General features: G+C 52.0%; 13 protein-coding genes across 15 annotated transcripts; 6 read left to right on the top strand and 7 right to left on the bottom strand.

Annotated features, from left to right (window-relative positions):
* Positions 1-6: 6 nt before the first annotated feature.
* On the bottom strand, positions 7-1,484 carry LOC126323259 (uncharacterized; the record flags this gene model as incomplete). The annotated part of the gene is made up of 4 exons (XM_049994640.1): positions 1,436-1,484; positions 1,237-1,343; positions 1,047-1,183; positions 7-964 (listed from the first exon to the last, which is right to left on the bottom strand). Coding segments are annotated over exons 1-4 (1,218 nt in total), but the record flags the coding sequence as incomplete, so codon positions are not given.
* Positions 1,485-1,546: 62 nt separating this feature from the next.
* On the top strand, positions 1,547-3,591 carry LOC126323275 (SUMO-activating enzyme subunit 2-like). The gene is made up of 2 exons (XM_049994660.1): positions 1,547-1,800; positions 1,910-3,591. Exons 1-2 carry the CDS (start codon positions 1,657-1,659, stop codon positions 3,536-3,538), a joined length of 1,773 nt encoding a protein of 590 aa, XP_049850617.1. The 5' UTR covers positions 1,547-1,656; the 3' UTR covers positions 3,539-3,591.
* On the bottom strand, positions 2,379-5,427 carry LOC126323276 (cardiolipin synthase-like). The gene is made up of 3 exons (XM_049994661.1): positions 5,047-5,427; positions 4,901-4,990; positions 2,379-4,801 (listed from the first exon to the last, which is right to left on the bottom strand). Exons 1-3 carry the CDS (start codon positions 5,332-5,334, stop codon positions 3,644-3,646), a joined length of 1,536 nt encoding a protein of 511 aa, XP_049850618.1. The 5' UTR covers positions 5,335-5,427; the 3' UTR covers positions 2,379-3,643.
* On the bottom strand, positions 5,422-7,707 carry LOC126323274 (uncharacterized). Its single transcript, XM_049994659.1, has 2 exons — positions 7,512-7,707; positions 5,422-7,401 (listed from the first exon to the last, which is right to left on the bottom strand). Exons 1-2 carry the CDS (start codon positions 7,588-7,590, stop codon positions 5,468-5,470), a joined length of 2,013 nt encoding a protein of 670 aa, XP_049850616.1. The 5' UTR covers positions 7,591-7,707; the 3' UTR covers positions 5,422-5,467.
* A 330-nt stretch (positions 7,708-8,037) lies between these two features.
* On the top strand, positions 8,038-11,063 carry LOC126323266 (dipeptidyl peptidase 8-like). Of its 2 annotated transcripts, none has more exons than XM_049994647.1 (4): positions 8,038-8,241; positions 8,303-8,447; positions 8,580-8,631; positions 8,710-11,063. In XM_049994647.1, the coding sequence occupies exons 1-4, from the start codon at positions 8,073-8,075 to the stop codon at positions 10,735-10,737; spliced, it is 2,394 nt and encodes a 797-aa protein (XP_049850604.1). In that variant the 5' UTR covers positions 8,038-8,072; the 3' UTR covers positions 10,738-11,063. The 2 variants fall into 2 exon arrangements, with proteins under 2 accessions (XP_049850604.1, XP_049850605.1); XM_049994648.1 differs by having other exon boundaries at positions 8,713-10,930.
* LOC126323268 (citrate/2-methylcitrate dehydratase-like) lies at positions 10,775-12,606 on the bottom strand. The gene is made up of 3 exons (XM_049994651.1): positions 12,472-12,606; positions 12,338-12,400; positions 10,775-12,126 (listed from the first exon to the last, which is right to left on the bottom strand). The coding sequence occupies exons 1-3, from the start codon at positions 12,587-12,589 to the stop codon at positions 10,877-10,879; spliced, it is 1,431 nt and encodes a 476-aa protein (XP_049850608.1). The 5' UTR covers positions 12,590-12,606; the 3' UTR covers positions 10,775-10,876.
* A 598-nt stretch (positions 12,607-13,204) lies between these two features.
* On the top strand, positions 13,205-15,758 carry LOC126323267 (uncharacterized). 2 transcript variants are annotated; one of them, XM_049994650.1, is made up of 2 exons: positions 13,205-13,511; positions 13,608-15,754. In XM_049994650.1, exon 2 carries the CDS (start codon positions 13,648-13,650, stop codon positions 15,646-15,648), a length of 2,001 nt encoding a protein of 666 aa, XP_049850607.1. In that variant the 5' UTR covers positions 13,205-13,511; positions 13,608-13,647; the 3' UTR covers positions 15,649-15,754. The 2 variants fall into 2 exon arrangements, with proteins under 2 accessions (XP_049850607.1, XP_049850606.1); XM_049994649.1 differs by having other exon boundaries at positions 13,208-13,449; positions 13,608-15,758.
* Positions 15,759-15,761: 3 nt separating this feature from the next.
* On the bottom strand, positions 15,762-16,507 carry LOC126323269 (uncharacterized). The gene is made up of 2 exons (XM_049994652.1): positions 16,336-16,507; positions 15,762-16,191 (listed from the first exon to the last, which is right to left on the bottom strand). The coding sequence occupies exons 1-2, from the start codon at positions 16,445-16,447 to the stop codon at positions 15,872-15,874; spliced, it is 432 nt and encodes a 143-aa protein (XP_049850609.1). The 5' UTR covers positions 16,448-16,507; the 3' UTR covers positions 15,762-15,871.
* A 101-nt stretch (positions 16,508-16,608) lies between these two features.
* LOC126323258 (uncharacterized) lies at positions 16,609-17,580 on the top strand. The gene is made up of 3 exons (XM_049994639.1): positions 16,609-16,856; positions 16,933-17,008; positions 17,076-17,580. Exons 1-3 carry the CDS (start codon positions 16,667-16,669, stop codon positions 17,578-17,580), a joined length of 771 nt encoding a protein of 256 aa, XP_049850596.1. The 5' UTR covers positions 16,609-16,666.
* A 399-nt stretch (positions 17,581-17,979) lies between these two features.
* LOC126323257 (exosome component 10-like) lies at positions 17,980-19,971 on the top strand. Its single transcript, XM_049994638.1, has 3 exons — positions 17,980-18,306; positions 18,537-19,670; positions 19,735-19,971. The coding sequence occupies exons 1-3, from the start codon at positions 17,980-17,982 to the stop codon at positions 19,969-19,971; spliced, it is 1,698 nt and encodes a 565-aa protein (XP_049850595.1).
* On the bottom strand, positions 19,964-22,470 carry LOC126323254 (peptidyl-prolyl cis-trans isomerase FKBP4-like). The gene is made up of 6 exons (XM_049994634.1): positions 22,359-22,470; positions 22,168-22,209; positions 21,999-22,098; positions 21,279-21,877; positions 21,089-21,202; positions 19,964-21,018 (listed from the first exon to the last, which is right to left on the bottom strand). Exons 4-6 carry the CDS (start codon positions 21,424-21,426, stop codon positions 20,036-20,038), a joined length of 1,245 nt encoding a protein of 414 aa, XP_049850591.1. The 5' UTR covers positions 21,427-21,877; positions 21,999-22,098; positions 22,168-22,209; positions 22,359-22,470; the 3' UTR covers positions 19,964-20,035.
* A 700-nt stretch (positions 22,471-23,170) lies between these two features.
* LOC126323252 (glutamate dehydrogenase, mitochondrial-like) lies at positions 23,171-25,429 on the bottom strand. Its single transcript, XM_049994632.1, has 5 exons — positions 25,371-25,429; positions 25,246-25,307; positions 24,928-25,103; positions 23,601-24,797; positions 23,171-23,530 (listed from the first exon to the last, which is right to left on the bottom strand). Exons 1-5 carry the CDS (start codon positions 25,397-25,399, stop codon positions 23,447-23,449), a joined length of 1,548 nt encoding a protein of 515 aa, XP_049850589.1. The 5' UTR covers positions 25,400-25,429; the 3' UTR covers positions 23,171-23,446.
* Positions 25,320-26,329, top strand: LOC126323253 (superoxide dismutase [Fe]-like). The gene is made up of 4 exons (XM_049994633.1): positions 25,320-25,689; positions 25,763-25,957; positions 26,015-26,093; positions 26,158-26,329. Exons 1-4 carry the CDS (start codon positions 25,480-25,482, stop codon positions 26,256-26,258), a joined length of 585 nt encoding a protein of 194 aa, XP_049850590.1. The 5' UTR covers positions 25,320-25,479; the 3' UTR covers positions 26,259-26,329.
* The last annotated feature ends 848 nt before the right edge of the window (positions 26,330-27,177 follow it).

The following is a 27,177-nucleotide window of genomic DNA, read 5'->3' as shown; positions in this document are numbered from 1 at the left end:
ACACACGCGAGACAGATTGGAGGGGCGCTCTTGGAACAGTCGACTCAGTCTGTTGGAGAACGAGTCAAGAAGAGACGGAGAGGGTGCGGAATGGGAGTTGGGCCAGTGTCTGAAGGGGTCAAGGTTGGCGTTTGAGAGTGAGTTGGGTTGTATTTTTGGCGGGCCATCGCCTATTGGTATGTCTTTCAGGGCGGTGTTGTGGTGTTCGAAGAGGTCTTCGGGGTTCAAATGTGGAGACAAATTTTTTTTGGTTTGCTCGTCCGGAACGGGTTTGGGTTGTTGGTCGGGGGGCGATGGGCTCGCCTTGCGCTGCTCGTCTGCGACCTTGTGAACGACGTTCGCGTCGAGCATGCCTTGGTTGATGAAAAAGTATTGCACGCGGAGGAACTGAGACGTCAGGTTGTGGAATTCAACTGAGTTGGAGGACAAGAAGCTCATCACCGTCAGTCTCAAAGACCCTACTAGTCTAGCGAGAGTCGGAGAGGCGTTCTTCGCGATCTCGAAGAGCGCCTTGAGGTCGACTTGGAGCTCGGAACAGCGCGAGGAGAGCTCGAGTTGGGCCTCAGCAGCTTTTCGCACAAGTTCGTAAATCGTAGATTGAGGGAGAAAAATTGGAGCGCCCTGTTCGTCGGTGGGTCGCTCTGCGTCTATGGAGAAGGCGTCGAACAGGTAGACTAGGGAAAGCACCAGGCCCTTGAAGCCGGGCATCGAGGCGGAGATGCGGGAGGTACCTTCAAGAAGTTTCTGATAGACACGAACTACAGGAAGTCGGTGGCTGCCACCGATCCTCGACTTGAGCTTCTTCAGCAAGAAATAGCGCCTGAGGTAACAATGACAGCGTCGACAACAGTCCACCTTGGCGGTAGACGGCGGGAGAGAGGGAAACTGCGTAGCGTGCTGTCCGCACGCCACCTTTTCGCAAACCTGACACGCGTACCTCGCATCGAGGAACCTGAGCGTCCGTCTGAAGCAAGGGAATCAACCGGTGAGCATTCGGCGAGCGCCGGTAAAACGAAGGAGATCAAGAAGATGTGCCCTATACACACCTGCACACACAGCATTGCTGGTCCGAGACGTGCGTAGAATTTGGCGACGTGGCTCCAGAGCCGCCTATGCGCAGCGAGCTGATCAGACTCCTGCTTGATTCGACCGGGCTCCTTCCCGTCTTCGTCCTCAGCGAGAGCTTCGTTCTCGTTAGAAAGCAGCAAAAAAAAAAAAAAAAAAAAAAAAACATACAAGTTCCAATTTCACAAAAGCAGAATCATATTTTGTTCGAATCTTTCGAACGAACTCCTCTCTGAGCCTTAGAAAACTCGGCGTCTGGTTGACCGTGATGCCCAGCTCTGAACTCCCCCGCGCAAAAAAAAAACCATCAATAACGGGGAGAAGCACAAAAAACACCGAACCTCGCGCGGCCGACAACAACTTTGCTCACCTCGACGCTTGTTCATGAGCGCAGGCCTTCTTTTTCCATGCGCTGCCAACCTTTTGAAGCAAACTCAAACGTCGAAACCACAAAAAAAAAATATTTTTTTGGAATTTTTTCACAAATACCTGAATTAGGAGGCGCGTCGCTCCTTGAGACCGCGCCCCGACCTCTTCTAGATCCCTCGTTTCCGCGCCGATTTTCGTGGCGGCGCGCACCTGCGTCCGACAATGTGGGAGAAACACCGCCTCGTCCACGGCGACGACGACCTCGCCGAGATCCGCCGGGCCAAGGTACTGGTCGTCGGCGCGGGGGGGATCGGGTGCGAGCTCGCGAAGAACTTGGTCATGGCGGGCATTCAGTCGATAGACTTGGTACGAGGGGGGGGGGAAGGGGCAAAAAAAAAAAAAAAAAAAAAAAAAAATCACCCTACGGGATAACGCCCACACATGCGCTCCATACACGAATCTCACCTCTCCTCAGATCGACCTGGACACCATCGACGTGAGCAATTTGAACCGCCAGTTTTTGTTTCGAAGGAGGCACGTTGGACAGCCCAAGGCGGTGGTGGCGAAGGAGTCGGCGGTTCGATACGCGCCGGACTTGGGCGCCTGTCGGATAGAGGCTCACTTCGACGACATCAAGAGTCAGCAATACGGAGTTGATTACGTCGGGAAGTTCGACGTGGTTTTGAACGCGCTCGACAACCTGGAAGCGAGGAGACACGTCAACCGCGTGTGTCTGGCCGCGAAGACGCCGTTCGTGGACAGCGGCACCAACGGATGGCTCGGACAGGTCCAGCCGTTTATCTTCGACCGCACTGGGTGCTTTGAATGCGAGCCGAAACCCGCCCCGAAGCAGTATCCCGTGTGCACTATCCGGAGCAGGCCGTCCATGCCCATCCACGCCGTCATCTGGGCCAAGGAGCTGTTTTCGTCCTTGTTCGAGAGAGAGGACGGCGTGGCGGCGTTCCTGAGGGAGGGCGGCTACAACGTCCGTTCGAGCCGGGCTCAAGAAATGCTCGATCAAGACGAAAAAATGCTCGAAAAAAAAAACGGCGTTTCGCGGATATTCCACCAAGTCTTTTACACTGACATCCTGCACCTGGACCTGCTGTTGGAGAGCGAGGCTCGCGCGTCGCTCCCGGTTCCGTGCAGGGTGGCCGAGGCGAGCGACGAGCCGTCACCGGAGGTGCGGATCGACCGCTCGCGCCCCTTCCCGGTTTTGTTGATTCCGCAAAAGCTCCTGTCCACCGAGGGGCCCGTTCCGGGCGACCACGAGGTGTGGGACGTGGGCCAGTGCGCGAGGATCTTCTTCGAGTCCACTCGCCAGCTGCTAGAGCTCGTGAGTCCGGCCTCGCGCGAGGGGAAAAGGGTCTCCTGGGACAAGGACCAAAATTCGCATTTGGACTTCGTCACTGCCGCCTCCAACTTGAGATGCGCGCAATTCAACATGTCGATGCAGTCCAGGTTCGACGTCAAGAGCCAGGCGGGACAGATCGTCCCGTCCATAGCCACAACCAACGCCATCGTAGCCGGACTCGTCACCTTGGAAGCCATCAAAATCCTCACCAAGAACTTCGAACGCTGTCGCCAAACCTTCCTGACTCGCGTGGCTTCTAAGAAGTCCGGCTACCTGCTGACGTCCGAGCCGGACGAGAAAAACCCGGAGTGCGGCGTCTGCTCCAGACACTTCGTCTACCTGCACGTCGACACGGCCAATTTCCGCCTAAAGGCGTTCGTCGACGTCCTCAGGGAGGAATTGGACATTTCCCAACCAAGCATTTTGGTCAGCGACCACCTCATCTACGAGAGCGGGGAAGAGGGCGCGGACGAAGAGTTCGCGCAGCTCCTCCAAAAGCCCATCTCGCAACTCTATATGACCAACGGCGCGATCGCCTACGTGGAGGACTACTCGACCGATTTGAGCGTGCAAGTCGTCGTTCGCCACGCGGACCGAGAGACCGCCGACTCCAGCCGGGCCTACGCGCTGGAGGGCGGACGGCCGACTCCGCGCGCGAGCCCCGTTCGAGACGCGAGCGCGCCGGACGACGAGGGCGCCGTCGAGCTCGTCGACCAGGAGGACCCAGCAGGCGCGATTTTAATCGAATAAGGAAGCCGCGCGGACGCAAAAAAAAAAAACACAAAAAAAAAAACAAAAAAAAGAGCCTTTACCGCTTGTGTCGCACCGGTCCGGCGCGCGCGCACTCCCCTCCCGCTACTCCATGATGAAGGTAAGCGCGGTGTAGACGAGCCAGTCCCAGACCTTGGCTAAAAACGACCGGTTTTCCCAATTTCGCCTTACAACTTTCTTTGCGCCCTTTAGGTCCTCGAAAAAATTTTTCTCTATTCGGATGGCGATTTTCGGATCGATCATGCTCAGGTTCGCCTCCAGGTTGTGCTTGTAGCTGAGGTGGTCCAGGTTGTACGAGCCGACCATCGCTATGATGCCGTCGGACGTGATGGTCTTCGCGTGGAGCTCCCTGGACTGCAACTCGTAGATCTGGACGTTGTTCCTCAAAAACAGCCCGTAAATGTGGCTCGAGGCGAAGTTGATGAGCGGCACGTCGCTCTTCCCGGCGGTCAATATTCTGACGTCGACGCCCCTCCGCGCGGCGCCGATGATCGCCATGCTGATTTTCAGGGGCGGGAGAAAGTAGGGAGACGTGAGATACACGCGCCGCTGCGCCATGCCGATGGCGTTCGACAGCGAGGTTTGAATGTCCCTCTTGTTCTTGGAGCCGTCCGACGTGAGGACTTGAAGAAACGTGTGGTGCGTACTCTTCTCCGAGTTCACAATCGTGTCCAACCACTCGTACTTGTTGGTGTGCATTTTCGGAACCGGCAAACTCGATTGAACCCTGTTCAGGCGGTCAAGGAGATCCCCCGACACGGTTTTGAGGTCCCTCATAGTCGCTATGGTCTCCAAGAACGCTTCGGCGAGGTGAACGACGCCCGGGCCCCTGATCATGGCGTGCGTGTCCCTGAACCTCCCATTTCCCCCAATGTCGGCGTTGCAGTACTCCTCCGAAATATTCATCCCCCCGCAAAACCCGTAGCTGTTGTCGACCACGAGAATCTTCCGGTGGCTGCGAAACAAAACGTAGCTGCGCACGTTGAAGCGGTGAACCAACTCGGACACCCCGTTGAAGCACACCACCACGCCGTTCAGCGCAATCAGCTCTTCAAAATGCAACGGATTGAACCCCAAAGAGCCAAAGTGGTCGTATATGAACGCCACCTGCACGCCCCGCCTCGCCGCGCGCGTCAGCTCTTGGATCGTTCGCAAACCTATGTTGTCCGCCTTGAGGATGTACGTCTGCATCCAAACCCTGTGCTTCGCACTCCGTATAGACGACCACATCAACGAAAAGGCCTTGAAAAAAAAAAATCAACACGCCAACCAAAACGCTCGCAGAATTCGCCCACTTCCGCGCTCCCCCCGAACAGCGCGCACTCTCCTCGCGCGACGCACCTCCGAACCGTCCGAGAATATCTCCACGGAATTGCTGGAAGACTTCGCGCCCCCCATGTACTTCACGACCTTGTACCACTGAGACTTAATCTGCCAAACCCGTCAGCAACCGACGACTCGCGCGCGCGGACGCCCGCCACACGTACCCTCCTCTCGTACTTGCGCCTCTCCGTCCAGTAGGACGCCTGGGGGTGGCGCGGGTTGATGGCGGGCGCGAACTTGGGCACGCTCGCCAAAATGTAGCGAAAAATCGCCCCGCGAATGTCGCCCTTCTTCCCCCACTGCGCCAAACGAGCAAGGAACTGGAGCCGCGACCCCCTCCTCGCCGCCTGAAGCGAGGCCGACTTGTCCGAGCGCCTCAGCCTGCGAAACGTAGCATCCTGAATCCTCTTCGTCTGCTTCCAGGCGCGCTGCGCTACCTGGCGAAGCGTCATGCCGCGACTGCAAAAAAACACGCGACAAGTTCGGCCGGGGACTCGAGACAGCCTCAGAAAGCACCCTCGCTAAGGCATCTCAAAGCGGCGACTAAAAAAAAAAATTGTCAAATTTGTTTATTTATTTTTTTCATCACTTTTTGCGGCCTCCGCGCTCCTTGGTGGACAGAATGAGCTCGTTGCCGGGCTTGAAGTTGTAGTGAGCGAGGCTCAGCTTGTCCTTGAGGAACCCGAGCTCTTCGATCCGCAGGGCCTGCTTGTTCACCGGCGCGGAAACCGCGTAGCTGTTGACGAGCTTCTCTTTGACGTCTTTGACCGTCGAGCTCAGCTCCAGATCCAGTTCGACCTGGGACTTGTTGTCGGGCAAGATCTCGCTGTCCGCCGCGACGATCCTGACTTTCACGGCGCCAGGATACCGCTCCAGCCACTCCTTCTCAGGAACCAGCTCGATGTACTTGTTGGCTTTCGGGCGCTTCGCGCTCAGAGCGGCCTCGTCCAGGCCGTTGGGCCTGTTCTGGGAGACCGACTCGGCAGACGCGTGCATCAGCGAGGGCGGGTACTGGCCCGAGACGTCCAGCATGGGATAGTTGTGGTATCCAGAGGGAAAAACGTTCAGGTGAGAGGGCGCAACGTAGTTCGCTTGCGCCGGGTAGGGCTGAGCCGCGCTATACTCGCCAGAGGGCTTGTTCACGTAGATTCCGGGCTGGGGAGATTGGTGAGGAGAGTAGGCCACGGGAGAGGGAAAGCCGGGAGAGCCAGTGGGGCCGGGATTGAGCGGCCTTTTCCCGTTGTGAGAAAAAGGTGCGTTTCTATTGAAATTCGCGTAATTGGGGTCGCTGATCATGTTATCCATGTCTTTGTCAACAGCTGTGCTGGAAAGCGTGGCAGTAGCTTCCGCGGGCTCCAACATCACGTCCTCTTCGTCTCCAAATATGTCTTTTCTCCTCTTCGCCATTTTGGCCAGATGACTCGCGATTTCGTCGCCCTCGGCAACCATGGCCGTTCGCTCGGGGAAGGTCGAGTTCTTGTTCGGCTTGTCGACGAGACCCGCGCCGGCCCGAGACAACTCAATCTTCATGTGTTCCTCGAGCTCGTCCGCGGGAATGGCCTGCACGCAAATGGGACACATCATAACCAACTTTCGCGCGCCGCGACGATAATCGGCCGGAAACTTCTGGTCGGGAGAAAACGACCGGCCCGCCGCAGCAGACGCCTCAGACGCGGCCGCAGTCGTGCTCTGCATCGACGCGTTTATCGCGTCCACGACCGCCTTCTCAATCCCCTGCTTCTGGATCAAAAGCTGCTTGGCGGCCTCCTCCTCGCGCACCTTCGCCATATTGCAAATGGTCGCTATCTCACTCTTGTCGACCGGCTGCGGCAACTGCATGTCCTCACTCGGGTCAAAGGTAATCGTGTCCACTATAACCGCGTCGTTCCAGTCTATGGAAGCCATCGCCGAACGCTCGGCCTCCTCCTCAGCGCGTAACTGCTCCTCAGTCTTTATCTGGGACCGATTCCAATCTCGCCTCCTCATAATCCTGTTAATGATCTCCTGCTTGCTCGACGCGCACTTCTCGTGGTACTCGGCCAACCCCTCCGCGGGGTATATGACCCTCGTGTAACACTCCACCAAGTGCTGAAACAACTGGTTGTACGGGTGCAGGGGCTGCAAAAAATCAAACTGCGGATTCTTCGATTCTCGATTCCAAAGACCCATCTGACACGACTGACCATTTCTAGCCACAAACTGCGACACCAACTTGATTATCTCGAGATCCAACGGGGGAATCTTCGTAATGTCGGACTCAAATATCCACTCTCGCTTCGGCGGGGCCTCCACCGCCTTAGACTCCTCCGACACCTTAGCCGTCACCTTGGTCGCCGACTCGGCCGACTTCTGACTCTCTAACGCGTTGCGCTCGCAGCGCACCTTCTGCATGTAATAGGCAAAATAAGGATTCCCCACGTGCAAAAACCCAAAGGAAGGGTTGTTCCCCAAGTCCGCCAACACCCTAGCCTCGCCACCCACATTTCTGGCAACATACGAGGCAATCTTATCAATGTTGTCTAAAACACAAGCGAAGACCTCGGTCAGTCAAAAGACAGGCAGCTACACCCCGTCGAGCCCGCGAAACACCCCGCATAGCCCCCCCAAAAAGCACGCCGTAGCACCCTACTCTTAATGTCTAAAGGTGGCTGTATGATGCCTTCGTCATTGCAAATCTGTACAGATTCCGAAGTCGCCTCGTTAGGCATGAGTCACTGGAATTTTGAATACAAACAATCAGGGAACGCGGACAGACTAGACGAAGGTAGCCCCAAGGCAATCAAAAACCATCTCAAACTAGAGGAAGACAAATAGTACAAAAGTGTGCTTTTAACAAAACGCGCACATATTATAAATACAATTTGCGCTAAAAAATAATTTTTGACATAGGCTATCAAAAATTGCTCGTTATCGCATATTCCCAAACACCCCCCATTTGACGCGCACTTGCACAAAGAGCCCATCACGTCACTCGACGGTCCTAGCAGGGCGGCGTCGCCCAGCAGGCGCGGCCCCCTCAACGCTGCTCCCTCCGAATCCGGCGCGGCCAACGCGTAACATACGCAATCGGTCAAAACCCATTTTTTGTTTGTCGCGGCGCACTTTGTAGTCGGTTCGAAAGTTTTAAATTCTAGCGCAACTTGCAAAATATCACTTCTCTTTCGTCTCCAATCACAAGCCGAGGGCGTTCATGAATCCCACTAGCCTTTTCACAATCAACCAACTGGTCTCGAACGCATGTCAGAAAAGGGGCTTAGGCCCTCAACTGCCAAACAACTTCAAATTCACCGATCGAGCGCTCTACTTCATAGGCACCGCGAAGGAAAAGCCAGAAGTGTTCAGCGTCGACATCTCAGAGGGTAGGCCCTTCTAGCCTTCGACCTGGAAATGAGCCATGCTGACACCTTATTTCATCCACAGAACAAACCGCATCTGTGCTAGAATGGAGTCCATTGATACCTTCGTTTTCCAGCATCGATTGCTCGGAGATATCAGAAGAAGAAAAGCTAAGAAGGGAAAGACTGAGAAACTCCTACGGACTAAACACCTATTTATGTCACCCAGGGTACAGCGATATGTGTGTTTCAAAAAATGTGTCCCATTGGCACGAGTACAGATTTCGTACATTGTTGCTCTTCGTGTGGCGTAAATCGAAGACGGGGGTACAAACGTGCTAAACCGACGCCCTTTTATCTAGGACGGAAAGCTTTCTCATTCCAGTAGGCGACAAATTGTACCTATATAGTCCGGTAAGGCGCCATCGCGATTGACGCGTTTTTGTAAAAAAATCAAGCGAGCGAGAAATTTGACAACCGGTTGTGTTTAAGCAGGTGAAAAACAACTCGGCGAAAAATGCACTGAGTGACATAAAGGCCCAAAAAGAAGGCTCAAGGATCGACTACAAATTTTCACCGAATGGACAGTATGTTTCTTTCGTGCGAAACAACGACATCTGGATCCAACACTTGGAATCTCTCTCGGAAACCAGAATCACCTACACGAATGAAGAGAACCCGGAAAACGCCGCCGCAAAAAAAGCAAGCGGGGTAGCAGAATACGTGATGCAAGAAGAATTCGATCGCTATACCGGCTATTGGTGGTCTCCAGATTGTACCGACAAAACGATGAAGATACTGTATGTCACAGTAGATGAATCGCATATGCGCGTCTACAACACGCCGAAGGCAGGTATATCAGGAGAGGTATCCAAACAGGTCTATCCATTGGTCGGAGACGAAAATGCCAAGTTTCGCCTAGAAATAGCTCAAATTGATATCAAAGATGACATGTCTCTTGATGTTAAAATAAAGCATCTGCGTTCGCCGTTGAACGCACGATTCCCGTCATGCGAATACATACCCAGACTCGGATGGACCCCAAACAGCCAGTCAATATGGGTCTTAATGCTCAATAGAGAGCAAACGCACTCGACACTAGTAACTATAGACATAGACCAGTTTGTCGGAGCGGATGAAGCCCACACAGACTCGACGAAAGGAATGACGCTGATTTTAGAACAAACGTCAAAATATTGGATAAATGTACCTTACAACATTTATTGGTACAAAGATGGCAGCAATCGAGTTTTACTTTCTAGCGAGGTTTTGGCGCCCAAGGACTCAAAACTAATGAGGCATTTATATATGCTAACTCCCCCCGAGAAGGACAGTGAGAAGATGTACGAAATAAGACCAATTACTGCTGGCTCGACCGGTCAAGTGGAAGAAACGACTGAATTTTGGGTCAACGAAGAAGGCTCGCTGGTTTATATGATAGGCAACTATGATTCTATCTTAGAAACACACCTGTATGTATCCTCTACTAGCTCATCTGCAGATCCGAGCAAAAATTTGCGTAGACTTACTCCTAGAGGTTCGATAAATCAAATATCAATGGACGACCAGATGAAAAGCTTTGTGGCTTGTCACAGTTCTGTCAAGGAATGCTACAACGTTCAAATATATAAAATAGTTAAAGCATACAATGAAAAGGGTGCTGTCGACGCGTTGCCTTCGGCACAGGCAATCTATAAATTGGCGCCCTCCTTTCTTTACGACAGAAACCTTCTATTCCAATTGAATCCGCCCGTGATTTTCGAATGCAAGAATTCTAGAGATGAAACCATATATGGCTGTTACTATAAGCCAAAGGACTTTGACCAGCTACAGAAGTATCCGGTCATTCTGTACGTATATGGCGGACCGCACGTCCAGCAAGTGTCGAACAGCTACCACATGGTAGGAAATAGAACCATTTTCCAGCTGTGGGCGCATCTGGGATACTTAGTGGTCATCATTGACGGAGTGGGCTCGTGGCGAAGAGGCCTGCTGTTTGAAGGCCGTCTGAAACATCGCATGGGAACGATAGAAGTACAAGAACAAGTGGATGGACTGAATTACCTGATGAAATATGGATTCATTGATCCAAGCCGAATAGCGGTAACTGGATGCAGCTATGGCGGATACCTAGCACTGTTGTGCCTAGCTCAGCGCCCAGACTTCTTTAAATTGGCTATCGCCAGGGCACCTGTGACCATGTGGGAAGCGTATGATACAGCATACACCGAACGATACATGGGTCTGCCATCAGACAATCCGGACGGGTATAAAACCGGTTCCGTTTTGAACTATATAACTGGATTTCCTTCGGAACCTAACCGCCTTATGATTATCCATGGCTGTCTAGACGAGAACGTACATTTATGCCACACCTTAGAGCTCATTCAACTGCTTATACAAAACGGCAAACCCTATCAATTACAAGTCCTCCCTAATGAAAGGCACGGCATTCAAAACCTCTCTTCTATGGAGTACCTGGAAAAAACGGTGCTATACTTTTTGACGCAGAACTTGTAAACAAAGCAGGTATAAAAAAGCAACCGAAAGGGACAAATGAGAGAACATTGGAGCTACATATCAAAATAGCGATTAGAGCGTGAGGTTTTTTGACTGGTTCTCTTCAGCACAAAAAAGTTGAAAAATGAAGTAGTATGTACTAATTAGTAAACAGCTTAATGAAATCAACCACAGACATGTCTAAAAAGTTACTTAAGCTTGATTCGAAGCAGATGTTAAAAATATTTTTAGCTTGTTCGCTCGAAAAGCGCGTTTGCAGATTGTTCATAAATTTCTCACGAATAAAAGGAATAGCCTCTTTTCGACGCCTGCGGTGTCCCAACGGATACATGACCTCCACTGCATCGGTCTGAGTACCGTCGTTGAATTCCACTTGTATGCAGTTGGCAATGCTTCGCTCATTCGGATCGAGATAGCTTCTAGAGTATTCCTCAACTTCTTGCAACACTATCTTTTCTCGAAGCGCGTCGATACGCGGGTCAGATGCAACGTCATTTTGATAGTGCTCGGCCTTTAGCTCCCCGAAAATAAGAGCTATAGCGACCATATACTGCATGCAATGGTCGCGGTCTGCTTCATTGTTCAGCACTCCTTTCTTATCGATGATGCGAAGGGCGCTAAGATGAGTCTTGATGAGTACGCGCTTAATGTCTTGGATTCTATTGGACACAGCAGGGTGAAGCTTAATAGATGCCTCAATCGCAGTTTGGGCATGGAATTCAGCCGGATAGGAAACCTTGAATAAAATATTTTTTATGGTATACTCACCAAAGGGAATAGGAAGCACAAATCGCTTGCCTTTAAACGATACATCGTAGAATCCCCAAGTTGGGGTGGTCAGAACGGAGGGGTATCCCTTTTCACCACGCATCGAAAGAAGGGAGAGATAAACGCCGCGCGCCGCGGCGTCTCCGGCGGCCCAAGACTTGCGAGAACCGGTATTAGGCCAATGACGGTAAGTTCGCAGACTCTGTCCGTCTACCCATGCCTGTGAAACCGAAGCAAGTATTGTCTCCATATCTCCTCCGAGGAGAGCTGCAGAGGTCGCAGCTGACGCAACCTTGACAAGGAGAACATGGTCCAAACCCACCGAATTAAAAGAGTTGCCTTGCGAAAATACGCCTTGAATCTCATACGCCCTGATGAGCATCTTTATCACGTCGCGCATGAACACTGGAGGTTTTCCTTCAGCCATACGGAGGTTGGATACGTGTTCAGCAACGGCTAGAATTGCGCCAATATTATCGCTCGGATGGCCCCATTCTTTGGACAAAAACGTATCATTGTAATCTAGCCATCTATTCATGCACGATATATTAAATGCCCCCTGGACAGGGTCAAGCACGAATTGAGTCCCTAGGACATGTACGCCATTGGGAACCGTTGTACCTTAATAGAGAGAAAAAAAAAGTTTTTTGCATGTCAAAATACGAATAGACAAGGGCTATGTGAACCGAAATCTCTATAACGGGTCATATGATAGTGAAGGGAAGCAGCATTGCCTTGTGGCTGCGATTTGCGTAGCATGTGCGAAAACCGCTACAATTTTTCTGTTATTCAGAATTGTGTCAAGAAAAGCGCAAGAAAAAAGTGTATTTACCAGGTACTATTGGGCCCAAGAGTTTGGTGCAATCTCTGAAGTTCAGGGCCAGTAGTCCACATCCTGTTCGGTCGAAACTTGAAGCGTCAGTGGAAAGTTTCTTGAAACGAGAGGGATTAGACAAGGGCCCGTACCTATGGTGTCCAGAAGGGCCAGGCGGGCGGTTTCCACTGCCTCTGAACTGAAATCCTGGTTCTTTGTGACATAGCGAGCAATGTCCACGATCACAGAATCGTATTTGTACTGTTCCATGATAGACTGAGAAAAACAACTATGGTACAGCAAAAAAAATTAAAACGTTTTGGCAACATTGCTGACAGCATCAACCCAGCAAAAATCGAAGAGGCCATGTGAGGGTTCAGGGTGAGGTGGGGGTGCCGGGATCAGTGAGGTAAAAAGGGGAGCTGGTGCTCGACAACTGCTGGAGTTTTTTTAAGTCCAGTGTCGAAGAATCGGTTTGTCTACCTGCCAAAGGGCGTATTACAAGCGCGGACGCTTCTTTCTCCAGCTGAGAGGTCGCCGTTGCTCGATATTTACACGGTTGAGTGTTTCTGGAGGTGGCGCGGGGTTCTTTTTCTCCGTCTGTCTGTCTTGTAGAGGAGAGGTACAGAATTGCATAGGATTTCTTTAGACACAAAATCTCCTGTAGACGGTTACGCGCGGCGAACGCGTGGACGAAGAGAAGGACCGGAGAATCTGCGACCGCGCCGTGGAGGAGGGCGGGCGTGAGCGTCTCCTCGTTTGGTTTTTTGCGAAGGCGCGCAGGTGACAAGGCCTGGGTTTGTTGTACCCACTGAGACGTATGACACTTTGACATTTTGCTTTTGTGTGTTGTTCTCTGCATAAGTGATTTTTGTAGCGGGTTTCATTGGCTTTTCCGTTGAGTTCGTGCTAGCGTGGGCGCCCCCGTTGTCTGGAGTTGAAGCGGCGATGGATCTCGGACGTCCGAGCTGAGGCGCTCGAGCGGCGGCATGATGTGCGTTGCGCGGGTGAGCGCGGCGCTCGGCTGGATGGAGGCCGCGTTGTGGATTCGCGAGGCCGAGGCCGAAGCGCGTTGGCGTGCCGGCCCTTTTTGTGCGGCGGCTGGGCGTTGCGGAGGGGCTGGTGTTTGCGTGCGTGGCGTGGAAAAAGGGTGTTAGACTCGCTGAGCGCGTGCGCGCCGGGGCGGGTTCAGGTTCGCGCACTTTGCGAAGCTGTTTTCTGAGGTGTTTTTTTCTAGGAGCTTACAAAAACGCGTTTTGACGTCTTTGCGTTCAACATCTTTTTTTAGGGAGCGACGGTGATGAGCTCCGCAAGAGGGGAAAGCTGCTATGACACCCGACATGAATGGGCTAAATAATTACATTCGGACGAGTTATGCAAAACAAGCGAGCAAGTTGGGCGGAGCGAGCGAGCAGACTGCTGCCGAGCCCGCAACAAAGGGCGCCCAGAGGCCTTATACGCCGCAACGCAAGAGGCCGCGTGACGAGGTGTTCAACTCCTCGTCTGTCGAAATCGTTCAGTCTAGCCGTCCCAACATATCCTACGAAGATTTGGGCGGCATCGAGTCGGTGCTGCAGGACGTTCGAGAGCTCATAGAGCGCCCTCTGACACACCCGGAGCTTTACGCGTGGCTGGGCGTGGAGCCGCCACGCGGCATTCTCCTGCATGGGCCGCCGGGGTGCGGGAAGACGATGCTGGCCAACGCCATAGCGGGCGAGCTGGACGTGCCTTATTTCCATATTTCGGCCCCCGAAGTGGTCTCCGGGATGTCGGGAGAGTCCGAGGCCAAGATTCGCGGCCTCTTTCACTCGGCCAAGAGCAAGGCTCCTAGTTTGATTTTCATCGACGAGATAGATGCCATCACGCCGAAGAGAGATGTGGCGTCTAGGGAGATGGAGCGGCGAATTGTCGCACAGCTTCTGACGAGTATGGATGATTTGTGCGGAGACAAGCCCGTTATAGTCATCGGCGCGACAAACCGTCCCGATTCTCTCGACCAGGCTTTGAGGCGAGCTGGGCGTTTCGATCGCGAAATATGTCTGGGCGTGCCCGACCAAAATGCGCGCAGTAGAATTCTCAAGGTAATTTCGTCCAAGTTGCGCCTGTCTGGAGACTTTGACTTCGATTTGATCGCGGCGAAGACGCCAGGCTACGTCGGCGCCGATTTGCAGGCGATTGCCAAGGAGGCGGCTAGCTTGGCGGTGAACAGGATATTTACCACCTTGGAGAGCGCGGAGGCGACCAATTCAAATGGACAGCTCAAGACGGACGCCGTCCAATGCGGCGGCGGCGAACAGGAGCCGGTCTACGACAAGATCCCGAACCATCACCATCTTGAGACCCGTCATCACGTGAGCAACATACTTCGCGCGAACGTCCAGCCCTACACGCCTGAAAAGTTGGAGTCTCTGTTCATCACGATGGAGGACTTCCTTCAGGCGATAAAGCACGTCCAGCCATCCGCCAAGCGCGAGGGCTTCGCGACGATTCCGAACGTGTCTTGGGACGACATCGGTGCGTTGACCAGCATCAGAAAAGAGCTGGAAATGTCGCTGATTGAGCCCATTCGTTCTAAGGTCAAGTATTCCGCGCTCGCGCTTTCAATTCCCCTTGGCATCTTGCTATACGGCCCGCCCGGGTGCGGAAAAACGCTGCTGGCGAAGGCCATCGCGAACCAAGCGCAGGCGAATTTCATCTCGATCAAGGGACCGGAACTGCTCAACAAGTTCGTTGGAGAGTCCGAAAGAGCCGTTCGCCTGATCTTCCAGCGCGCGCGTGCGTCTTCTCCCTGCATCATCTTTTTTGACGAGGTCGACGCGCTCATACCGAAGCGCTCCGGCGGGGAGAACGTGGTGGCCGAGCGCGTCGTCAACCAACTGCTGGTCGAGTTGGACGGCCTAGAGCAGCGAGGCGAGATTTTTGTCGTCGCCGCCACGAACCGCCCCGACATCGTCGATCCGGCGATGCTGAGGCCCGGCAGGCTGGACAAATTGCTCTACGTGCCAATACCGACGCCCGACGAAAGAGTGCACATTTTGAAGACGTGTTCTCGGAAGACGCCGTTAAAAGAGGACGTCGATTTGGAAGAAATCGCCCACAACTATCGGTGCGACGGGTACAGCGGCGCGGACTTGGCATCCTTGGTTCGAGAAGCGTCGATGTTCGCACTGCAGCCCGCCCTGAACTCCAACCAAACGGACATAAAGGTCTCCAGGGAGAACTTCTATCAAGCCCTCGACAAAGTGCTCCCCAGCGTCTCCCAAGCAGACCAACTGCGATACGCCGCAATACGGAAAAAGCTGCTTTCCTCGCGCCTGTCTCCGGCGTAGGGCAGCCGCGATTCGCCTTCAGGAAACCCGCTCGGCGCGCGGGTGACGCCTAAAAGGAAATTAAAGACAAGGTACGAGGACTCGCGCGACGTTTGACGCGGTCGAACGTTGTTTTTTTTTATTTTATTTTATTTTTATAACCAGAGCTCACACGTTTTTGCGATGGGGAAAACTTCGACGTGCGCTCGCGCGAGCGACAGGCGGCGCCTAGCGGCTCGCCAGCTCACGGGGGCGACTGCTTCCTGTTCTTGGGGAGCACGTGCCAAAGCTTCAGCTTCAGAGACTCGTTTTTCTCTTTGATGTTCTTCCGGTTGATCGCCTTTTTGTAGCGCCTGGCGCCGATCACGCCGGGGTCCAGCTGCTTGGTCGGCTCGATGATGGTTTCGTACGGCTCGCATATCTGATCCAGCCAACTTGGCTCTTCTCCGGGCTTCCAGGGCAGGTCGAGCGTTTCCAGGGGCTCGCCCTCTTTTCGGCCGAACCTGTTCCAGAAATAGACCAACCTAGGCATACCAATCCCGCGCGGCGCGTCGGACACGTCCGCTGCCGGCCAAAGCGGTCAGTCCAAGCGCCTCGGCCGAACCCCACAGGTCACCGAATCATACACGTATACACACGCGCATACACACACAGAGAGAGGGCTACATGGTCCGCCCCCTTCGACGCCGCTCGGCGCGTGTCGCGTACCCTTTCTCTCCACGGCCGTCACGTTCGGCTTCTTTCTATCCTTCGCTCGCGCCGGAAGCGCCTGTCTCCTGAGAATGGACGTGCGTCCCACGAAAAAGCTGCTCGCGGCCATTTCCCGAGGGTCCGATTGGGCGCTACGAAACGGACGGAACGGTCGGCCTCCTTCTTTGGGGAGGACGCGGTTAGACTGCGCATCACCGCAAAAAACATTTCAGCAAAATTTTCGGAATTAACATTTTGAGAGCCATGCTGTATACACATCGGGCTCTGACCGCAGACTCGAAAAAAAAGCAATCCGTTTTGCGCGGTCCCGCGAATTATTTTCCCCCTGATGGCAACGCCCATTAAATTCGAGCAAGTCGCGGGGCACCCCTCGTCTATGGTTCGCTTGCGAGACGGAAAGATAGCGAAAAGGACGATAGAGCGGGAAGCCGAGTTTTACAAGCATATTTTCGATTCTGGCTCGTCTTTCTCGGCGCTGGTTCCTAAGTTCTACGGCGTCGAAGAGGTTGACGGACATCGTACATAGTTCAAATTCGCCTTCAATTCCGAGTAAACCAAAAAAAAAAATTTTTTTTCTAACGAACGCGTTTTCAGCATGCATCATCATAGAGGACTTGACGGCGGGGTTCTCCAAGCCCTCGATTATGGACGTGAAGCTTGGATCTACCAGGTAGAGAGAGATGTTCTGTAGATTTGGCTCCGTACGCGACGCACCTGTATAACTTTTTTTTTTTCAGTGCCGATCCCAGAGATGGAATTTTGAAGCAGATATCCATGAAGTCCAAGGACCTGCAAACCACGACCTCGACGTTGGGGATCAGGATTTGCGGTATGTCGAAGCACGATATCAAGGAGAACAAGGTTATCAGGAGAGACAAAAGTTGGGGTAAATCTATTAGTCAGAGTTCTATGCTCGACGCGCTGAAGTCGTATTTTCTCGACGGGTACAGAATTCGCACGGACGTCATATCAGGGTTCATCAGAGAGCTTGAGAAGCACCTGTCGTGGTGGGAGCACAATTCGGAGTTTCATCTCATTTCGGCATCGTTGCTGTTCATCTACGAGTCCGACCCGGTGAGGTCTACGAAGGTGGTGGTCAAGATGATAGACCTGGCTCACAGCATTTACCCCAAGAAGAAGGAGAATCAGGTGGACATCCTGTTTGGATTGGACAACCTCATCAACTTTTTCAACGAGATCCTGGATAACGTGCGCATAAATAGGCCTACTTTTGCGTCTTAATGGCTTTTTTTTTTTTTGTCAACGAGGATTCTTGTGTGGGGTTGCTTTGCGCGGCCGAGCTCACGCGGCGCGAGCGGTCGTTCGCGCGTCCGGCCGCCGGGGGCGCTTGAGAGAGCGTCGCCAAGGCGTCGGTCTCGGTGGCGGTTGCGGGGGGGGGCGCTGCGGTCTCGGCCGAGGCGTCGTGGAAGGGGGCGCGAGCGCGCGACGGGCGGCCCACGGAGCGCGGCGCCGAGGTCCCGCTGGCGGTGCGGAGAGGGTCCCGAGTCCACGCGGGCGCGCGTCGAGGGTCCGCGCGGGGAGGGGAGAGGTCGCGATTCTTGTATGAAATTGAGATGGTCTTTTGCGAAATTTTTATTAGTCTTTCCGTTTCAGTTTCTGTGGCACCGATAGCCAGTTGAAATGGACGAGGCAGATAGGCTTCTGGCCAAGTTCGCGGGCGGCATTGCCGCTCCCGCCCAGGGCATTTTCAAGGAGTCGGTCCGATTGCAGGCGCTCTCCATGAAGCTGCCAAAGGGGGGCCTGTACAGGTACTACAACACGTTTGTATCGTTCAAACAAGAGCTGAGGGCGCTGAAGGAGAACGTGCTTTCCGCCATCCAAGTCCTGCTGAGCACCGCCGTGTCCGTGGAGAGTCCGGGTCGAGACCCGGTGGACGTGAGGGGGCTCGACGAGCGCCGCAGGTCGGAGAGCATCATCGACGCGACAGACTCGCTGTTGGAGAGTGTGGTACGGGGCCGAACGTCTGTGCGCGCGTTGTTCTGTGACGAGTGAAGATAACGACGGGTTTTTACGGAAACTAGGACATCTACCTCGACGGGCTGAGAGGGGGGAGCTCTCCCGTCGCCAAGCAGGCCTCACCGAGGAATCTTAACGTTTTGATGAGTGTACGGCGGCTTTTGTGTGCGCGTAGGGGGCGGTGAAAAAAAAAAAGAGAGCTGGAGTTAATTTTTTTTTAGAACAGAAGAATTCGCGTCATCTACTGCAGCAACATTGCTCGTCCCCAGGACGTGTGGAGGGACGACGTGGACAACTCCAACAGACCGTTCATCCCGAAGCAGGTCAGGGCGACGCTCGACTACGACACCAGCTTCCCCCCGCTCGGCCGCGCGAGGCCGACGCAGGCGGTAGCGGATGACGGGGAGTACGCACATATGTACGAGCACGCTTTGAAGAACCTGACCTACGACGAGGTGATGTTTCGCGTGCGACCCAGGAGAAAGAGGTGCCTCTCCATCGATGAGGTCCCGCTCGTTTGGGTGAGAACGGTGGCGGAATTGGCGGAGTTGGCGAGTCAGCTGAACACGGTGGACGAGTTCGGGGTCGATCTCGAGATGCACGAGTATCGGTCATTTCAGGGGTTCACGTGCACCATACAAATTTCCACGTGGCGATCCGACTACATAGTGGACACCCTGCTGCTCCGCAAGAGCGTCGGCGACTACCTGGGGCCGGTGTTCGCGAACCCGCGGATCGTCAAAGTGTTCCACGCAGCGTCGAACGACGTGCAGTGGCTGCAGAGGGACTTCAGCATTTACGTGGTGAACATGTTCGACACGCAGGTCGCATGCCTCGTGCTCAAAAAGCCCTACACCGGACTGGACCAGCTGCTGAGAAACTATTGCGGTGTCGTGACGGACAAGAGGTTCCAAATGGCCGATTGGAGAATCCGCCCGCTGCCGAAGGAAATGCTCGACTACGCGCGCAACGACACCCGGTACCTTCTGTACGTCTACGAACTGCTCCTCGGCGAAGCCCTGGCCCTAGAAGGGGGCCGCGAGAAGGCACTGGCAATACTCAACCAGTCCAGAGACATCTGTCTGCTCAAGTACAAAAAAGAAATTTTTTCGGAAAAAAGCTATCTGAAACTCTACTCGAAGTACAAGATCACTCTCGAACCCCGGCAGCTGTCGGCTTTCGCCTCCCTCTACAAGTGGAGGGACCGCATGGCCAGAGAGTACGACGAGAGCCTGCGCTACGTGCTCCCAAACCACATGGTCTTCCTCATCGCAAAATACCTGCCAAAAGATCCCTGTCAGTTCAAAGCGATCTGCAGCTACTTGCCCCCGCTGCTGAAAATAAATCTTAATGAAGTGATTTATTTGATCAAAAAAGCCGAAAAAGACATACCGCCTTATTTGCTTGTATCTCACAAAGACGCCCACCAGCCAATGCACGACGGCGGCAAGGCGAAGCCGGGACCCCAAGACGACCCCCCAGCCGACAGCGACGCCGCAGACGCCGAGCTCCCCCGTCCCCCCAAGCCAAGACCCTCGAGAGGCCCCGCCAGCCGTCGCGAGGAGCGCGGCGACGCGCCCACCCCGCTCAAAAATGGCACCGCCGTGTGCCACAGCAAAAAAAAAAGAATTCGTGAGAAAAAAAAAACGTTTATAAGCGCCCAACAATTTATTTATTTACTTTTTTTCCTACGCCCCATCAAAAAAACTTACAAAGAAGATCAGTGGAACATCTTCGAGAAGATCGCGCGATCCTTTTCATTTTGGAGCTTAATCTTGGCGTTCGCCTCGTTCAATTTGCATATCGCACTCCTCTGGTTGGGCTCCTGCTGCAATATGCTCCTAAAGTCCTCCTTCGCAAGGTCCCAGTCCTGATTCATCATCCTGGCCATGCCGCGCCTATACAATGCCTTTATGTTATTCGGCTCTTTTTCCAAAACTTTCTCGACCGCCTTGAGGGCCTCCTTGTGATTCTTGAGGTTCAAGTAGCACTGGGAGATGTTCAGGTTCAAGATCGACTTCAAGTCGTTGATCTTCTTGACCACCTCCGGGTCCGCCTCGCCGCTCGTGTACTCTATGTAGCTGAGGGAGTTTTTGTACCTCTTAGCGGCGTACTTGTACTTTCCCAGCGAAAACAGCTCGTTTCCTCGCTGCTTTCCGGACTCAGCCGCCTCCAGCTTCGCGTTCAAGTCCATGTTCCAACTGGACGGCAACTTCTGCAAATCGAACAGCTCGATAGTCCACACCGTCGTCTCGCCAGCGGGAATGTTCAGAGCGGGACACCCCTCATCCGCGTACGCTTGCTCGGGCTTGATCGTAAACTTCGCCCTCTCTCCCTGCACCAAACTCTTAACCGCCGTCTCCACGGCCTTCGGGAAGCGCCCCTCGTCCACGACGTACGTCAACTGCTGCTCCGGAGACAAGACGTCCCCGCTCAAGCGCGCCACGGAATACGCAATCGTGCAAGTCGCGCCAAAATTGGGCTTCTCGTACGACTTTTTCTCAGGAGACTTCAACGTGGTCTTCATCACGCTCCCGTCCTTCTTCTTCGACACGTCCGTCGCATTGGTAAAGTCCAACAACTCTATCTCAAATTTCAACGTCGCGTTGGGCGGAATCTTCGGAGGCGAGCCAGACTCCCCGTACGCGTACTTCGGCTCCAACACGACCGAACACTTCTCGCCGCGTCTCATCGTCAACAAGGCTATCGCCAAACGCACACAGTCAGCACTCTAAACCCTCTCCCACATCAAAAAAAAAAAAAAGCCACGTACTTTTGTCCCAGCCTTTTATCACCTTGCCCTCGCCAACCACAAACTTAAACGGCTGCCCCCTGTCCAGGGAACTGTCAAACTTCGTTCCATCCACCAAAACACCCGTATAGTGCACTTTTTCCCCCCCACACGCGACTCCGTCAGCTCTCAACTCCTCGCCGTACACACCCCGCACCCCTTCTTCACGCACCTGACACCTCAGACCCCTCTCTAGGCGTTTCCTCTCCCTCACCCTCTCTAAGAATGGTCTTCAAAATCCCACCGTCCATAAGCAAGTCCTCCGGCTTCTGCTTCAACACCTCCTCGGCAGCGGGTTTTACATCGCATTCGTTCATCATTGTTGATCACAACTGCTTCACTTTCAAATTGCATCCGTCGAGCGACCAATGCAGATAAATGAAAAAAAAAAATTGCGTAACGAGAATTCCATGAAATTTACACGAAAACTGACGGACTCTTCCACTCCACAACGTCACGCCCGCACTCCCTCAGAACGAACAGCCTGTCAAGCGCCCGAGTCCTCTCCGTCGCTCTCGGACGAGTCGAACTCCTCTTCGGAGTCGGATCCCTCGCTCCTCTTGTCGTGGGCGCCCAAAATGCAGTCACCCTCGCCCTTCCTCTGCACCGTGATCCTGGTCTGCGTGGTGGTCATGCGCTTGGCCTTCTCCAGCATAGCTATGAGTTGCTTGTCGTCGATCTTAGACGACAGCATACCGCACTGCACCGCCGAAGCTATTCGCTCGGAAACGACTTTTGAGAGGTCCTTGTGCACCAAGGCAACTCGATTCACTTCGCGGCAGAGAGAGATCGTCAGCAAGTGCGCAAACCTCGGCGATTTGCCCCGGAACGCGCGGGCCGCTCACTCCCTCGGCAATTGTGTGCGCGTGTGTGTGTGTGTGTGTATACATACATCGCTCTCTGGCCTCCTGCGTCAGAGCCTGGCTGACCAGTGCCGAGAGGCGTTCTTCCTTGGCTTTCTTTGCCTCTTCCCTCTTTCGAGCCTCAGGGTCCTAAAAGCGACGCGTCGTGAGGGGTTAGAGAGAGACGCCGTATAAAAAAAGCCGCGCACGTTCGCGTACGTCTACCGGAGCCCTCCCGTAGTAGTCTGAAGCGTTGTATGCCTAAAGAGTGCGAAGCAAGGGTCAGTGCACCTTCACTCGGAGAAAACGGGGCTCTACCGGCTCAAAGCGCCCCCCGCCGTCAGCCCCTTCCGCGACTAGTGTTCTTGCACTCAGACGGCGAGTGAACACAAACCAAAGGCTCACACTACCATTGTTTAGTCTGTTCAATAGCAAAGATAGAGGAGGAAATCCACCTTTGTAATTATGAATTATTTTTGAAAGCCAAGGGTGTTTTAAACCGAGCGCTACTCTGAACTTTCTGCGACACATATTCTTCGAACCAACGGCAAATACATACCCAACGTGACATAAATAAATAGGACCGTCGGTTTGAATCGCCGCCGAAAACCCTCTCGTCCCCTCTCAAAAGGACGCGCGCTTGTCTCGCATCTGACCTGGTTTCAACTGCATTTTGGTCGCAAATTTCGCGCCTCCCGCACCTCCAGGACGTCTTTCTCTCTCCTTCTGCGCCGCTTCACTAGTCAAAAAGCAACCGCGTTTTCTGAAAAGCACGGCCGAAAAACTCTGCATCCCCCCCACTGCCTGTTCGTTGCGCGCCCCGCACCCTCCCGGAATGACCGGACCAGACATGCGGTTCTGTGCGCCATCGCCCTCGCACACACGCCAAAAACACACGTACCAAATATATGTAACAAAAAAACTATTTTTAAGCTAGACCGCCGCTATGATCCTCTATCCCATATGCGTAGCCATCCTCTGGGGCACAACGAACTCTCTGATGAAAATAGGGTGCAGCGGAATCACGAAGCTACCACCTCGCAACAATGTCGCGTCAAAATTGCTCTATGAATTTTGGTTTTTACTGTCTCGGCCTCTCTATGTCATGAGTCTCCTGGTCAACCTCATCGGCTCCGTTCTGTTCTACCTTTCTCTTTCCACAGAGGACGTCTCCACCGTCGTGCCTGTGACAAACTCCTTGACTCTGTTAATAACCGTCGCAACCAGCTCGCTTTTTGGGGAACCTGTCCGAAAAAGTTGAACGCCTCTTTTACCTTAAGAAAACCAACATAAATCTGAAACTAACCCTCGGAGCCTCCGCCCCCGGCGGAAACCCTCAACGCTAAAGGAACGATTATTGGAACGGTGTTTGTTTTATTAGGCATCGTCATTTGCGTGCGCAGCAAAAATCTGGAATAGAGTGCGAACATTAAAGCACTCCTTCTCCACGCAAGGACCCACCGCGCCCGTACTCAACATGCAATCCTAGCTCGTGCTCTTAGAAAAAAATACCAGATTCGTCACTGACATTCACGATCTTGATAATTGCATTGTGGTACGCTGCAGACCGATAATCGAAGTTCTAAAATAAAAAACGTTAGTTAAACGGGGACTGCACACGACTTTCTAAAAAACACAATCAGAATTCGTACCAGACTCTTGGATTTTTCATAGGTTTCAGCAACTGCATTGTTCATCGTATCTTCCAACCCGCTTTGCACAATATCGATCTCGCTGGCCCCTTCAGTTATCAACAGCTTCCTCTTGGGATCGATTTGCGTTTTGGTGGTGTCTTCGATATATCTTACAATTTCTTTTTTGGAAGATTCCTCCCATTTTCTTGACAAGCGTCCAAATCTGACATGAGACAGGTTTTTCAGCCACTCGAAGTAAGACGCCGTCACGCCGCCGGAATTCGCGACCAAGTCTGGTATGACAACGATGCCTTTAGATGTCAAAATGTCAGACGCGAGAGGCGTGATGGGCCCATTTGCCGCCTCGCACACAACCTTCGCCTTGATTTTGCTCACGTTGTTCATGTGTATTTGTCTTTCCAGTGCAGCGGGCACTAAAATGTCGCAAGACTCCTCCAATAAGAGTAACGAATTGGGATAAGGAACGAATGTGGCATTTGGAAACCCCTTCAATGTGCCTCTTGATTTCATGTACTGTAACACTGCCTCTGGTTCTAGACCCGATTGGTTCATGATGCCGCCATTGAACTCCAAAACACCGATAATTTTAGCACCGGCTCCATGCAAAAACTTCGCTGCATAATATCCCACATTTCCAAACCCCTGTATAATTACAGTCTTACCATCTAACCCTTCGGTCAGACCGGACTGTGCCTGTACTTGAGGTTTGCTGAGGAACTCTCGTATACAAAAGTAAACGCCTAAGCCGGTTGCCTCAATTCTGCCTCGGAGACCCCCCGAAGAAATAGGCTTTCCAGTGACACAGGCAATCGAATCGACATTTGAACTGTTCAACTTCTGATAAGTGTCCTTAATCCACGACATTTCTCTCGGGCCAGTACCCATATCCGGCGCAGGAACATCGATTCCGGGGCCTATGAAGTTCTTCTGACACAATTCCATGGTGTACCTCCGAGTGATCCGCTCAAGCTGGGAAGGTGTGTAGAATTTGGGATCTATACATATGCCACCTTTAGCACCTCCAAAGGGGACATCGACGACTGCACATTTGTAAGTCATGAGCGAAGCCAGGGCCATGACTTCATCCAAATGAACGGTGCTAGAATAGCGAATGCCACCCTTACACGGGAGCAAATGATGGCTGTGCTGAACCCGGTACCCTGTAATTATTTCGTAGTCTCCTGTCCTTTCATTCTAGAATTGTTAAAGTCAGAAAAAATTGTTTTGTACACACATGTATGTACGTCAGTTGACACAAAAACTAAGGGCCATGTGACTAGAACCTAGATCCATCACCAAGCACATTCCTACGATGCACTCGTACCTTAAACGGAAATTCAACCCTCAGCACGGAATCGCACGTTCTGAGGCCTTGCAACCTACCCGGCGAAATTTTCAAGTTCGAGGCCGCCTTATCAAAAAATTGTTTAAAACAATCCAAAAACCCTGGCTCGCCCCCCGAGTTGCTCTGTGTAGGGGTCTGATCGCTTTTGATTGTATCTAAAATAGACCATACGCAAAATAAGTGTCACAATGTCGCCCAAGAGAGCTAGATCTCAGTCGTATCTATCCCACACTTGCACGAAAAAGCTTTTTGTCCTATATAAAGATATCACAACACCTATATATGGTTCGAGCATACATGTTCTACGTTTGATCGATTTTCCTAACCCTCTTCCACCAGCCAAATCCACTTTCGAAAACCTTTCATCAAATATGGAGGGTTAGCTTACCTTCTGTAAAACTTGGCAAATAGATACTACGTACAGATTGAGCGAATTCAATAAATTTGACATAACCTATTCTGAAGACAAAGAGATACCTTTGATAAAAAAGTTTTCACTTCTGCAAGTCAATTTTTTTATTTTCATCGTAAATGGCTTTCGTTTTACCACCACTCCCTTATCCAAAAAATGCGCTTTCTCCTTCTATCTCGGAGCAAACGCTGGAATTTCATTACGAAAAGCACCATCGAGGCTATGTAGACAAACTCAACCAACTCATCAAAGGAACTGCTCTTGAAAATTCCTCCTTAGAAAGTTTGATTCGTGAGCAAACGGGTAAAATATACAATCTCGCTGCCCAAGTAAGTCTCTGTTAAAACCTATTATACTGTGCAGCTTCAGAACCTAACCGAGCATGCTCTCTTCCATCTCTAGGCGTGGAACCACACCTTTTACTGGAATTCAATGTCGCCTAACGGCGGTGGAGAACCTAAAAGTAAAAGCAAAACCGCTGATGCTATCAATAAAAGCTTTGGCTCATTCGAAACATTCAAGAACAAATTCACAGATGAGGCCAATAACCATTTTGGCTCAGGATGGATTTGGCTCGTCCGTGATGACCAAAATAATGTATGCATTGATGTGTCAGGATTTTTTTTTGATAGATTTCTAACGGTTTTTTGAAAGCTCTCAATATATCCAGGTCATGATGCTCACTGCCCTTTATCGGAGAAAAAGACACCTGTCCTTACCTGTGACGTTTGGGGTATGTCTGAACTTTTTCTTAACTGCTACTACGTAAAAGTTTCTGACAATGTTTTTTCTACCAGAGCACGCTTACTATATTGATTATAAAAACAACCGAGCCTCTTACATCGACGCCTGGTGGAAAGTTGTGAACTGGGATTTTGTCGAAAAAAATATGGCGTAGGTAGCTTTTTTTATGCTTTCACCTTCAAGAAAATTTCAAGTTCAATTATTCTAATAAAAAATTTTATCAATATTCACACCCTAATAGATCACCTAGACTATAAACGCGTTGCTTCATTCAAATTATTTGCACACATGCTTTCGGAAAGGTTCAGACTCTTTGGCAGTCGTCGCACTGCCAAAGTGTGCGATTTCTATGGGACCCCTCGAGGTGTATTAGATTGGGATCCTTATAATAGAGCGACGGGATTCGATAATTTTTATATACAAGACTTAAAAAACGGTGTGAGTCAATACCTTTTTACTCCTCGAGCTGGTCCTCCTCGAGAGTTTACAGAAGAAGAGCTGGCCAAAATCAAGAACCACGTGGATGGTCTATGTCCTATTAATGAACTCAGGACAATTGCTGAAAACTGCATTAATGCCAGCTATTCGCATTGGCTCCGTCCACGTAAATACTGCCACATAGAGCTGATGTTGTATATTTCTTGTAATGAGCTCAAAAGAAAATGGATGGATGCCCGATATGCCTTGTTTGATACATATTTGTCTATTGAAACCACTCTTGCAGAAGGGATGGGTGATGAACCATTTCCAATGGCTCCTGAAATCGACGATCTTCGATTACAAGTCTACAAATCTGAGCTGCCTACATTGCATCGCGAATACATCACTAAAAAAGCTAGAGAAGCACGTCAAAGAAGAGCAACACAATCTCTCCTATCCTCTTTTCTGCGCGCCAACGTTGATGTCATCAATCCAGATGGAAGCTTCAATCCTATTAAACTCGAAGGAAAAGTAGATCATAAAGTTGTTTATAAAAAGGATTACTATGCCCAACCGAGATACGAGGAACTTGAACAATGGATTAGGTCTCGCGATGAGTTTATCGAAGACTTTTTGAACAGAGTGGGTACTAT

Source organism: Schistocerca gregaria, unplaced genomic scaffold (assembly GCF_023897955.1).
Source record: "Schistocerca gregaria isolate iqSchGreg1 unplaced genomic scaffold, iqSchGreg1.2 ptg000855l, whole genome shotgun sequence".
Classification (NCBI taxonomy): Eukaryota; Metazoa; Arthropoda; class Insecta; order Orthoptera; family Acrididae; genus Schistocerca; species Schistocerca gregaria.
The sequence above is the reverse complement of the archived record's forward strand: the minus strand, read 5'-3'. Positions and strand labels throughout refer to the sequence as shown.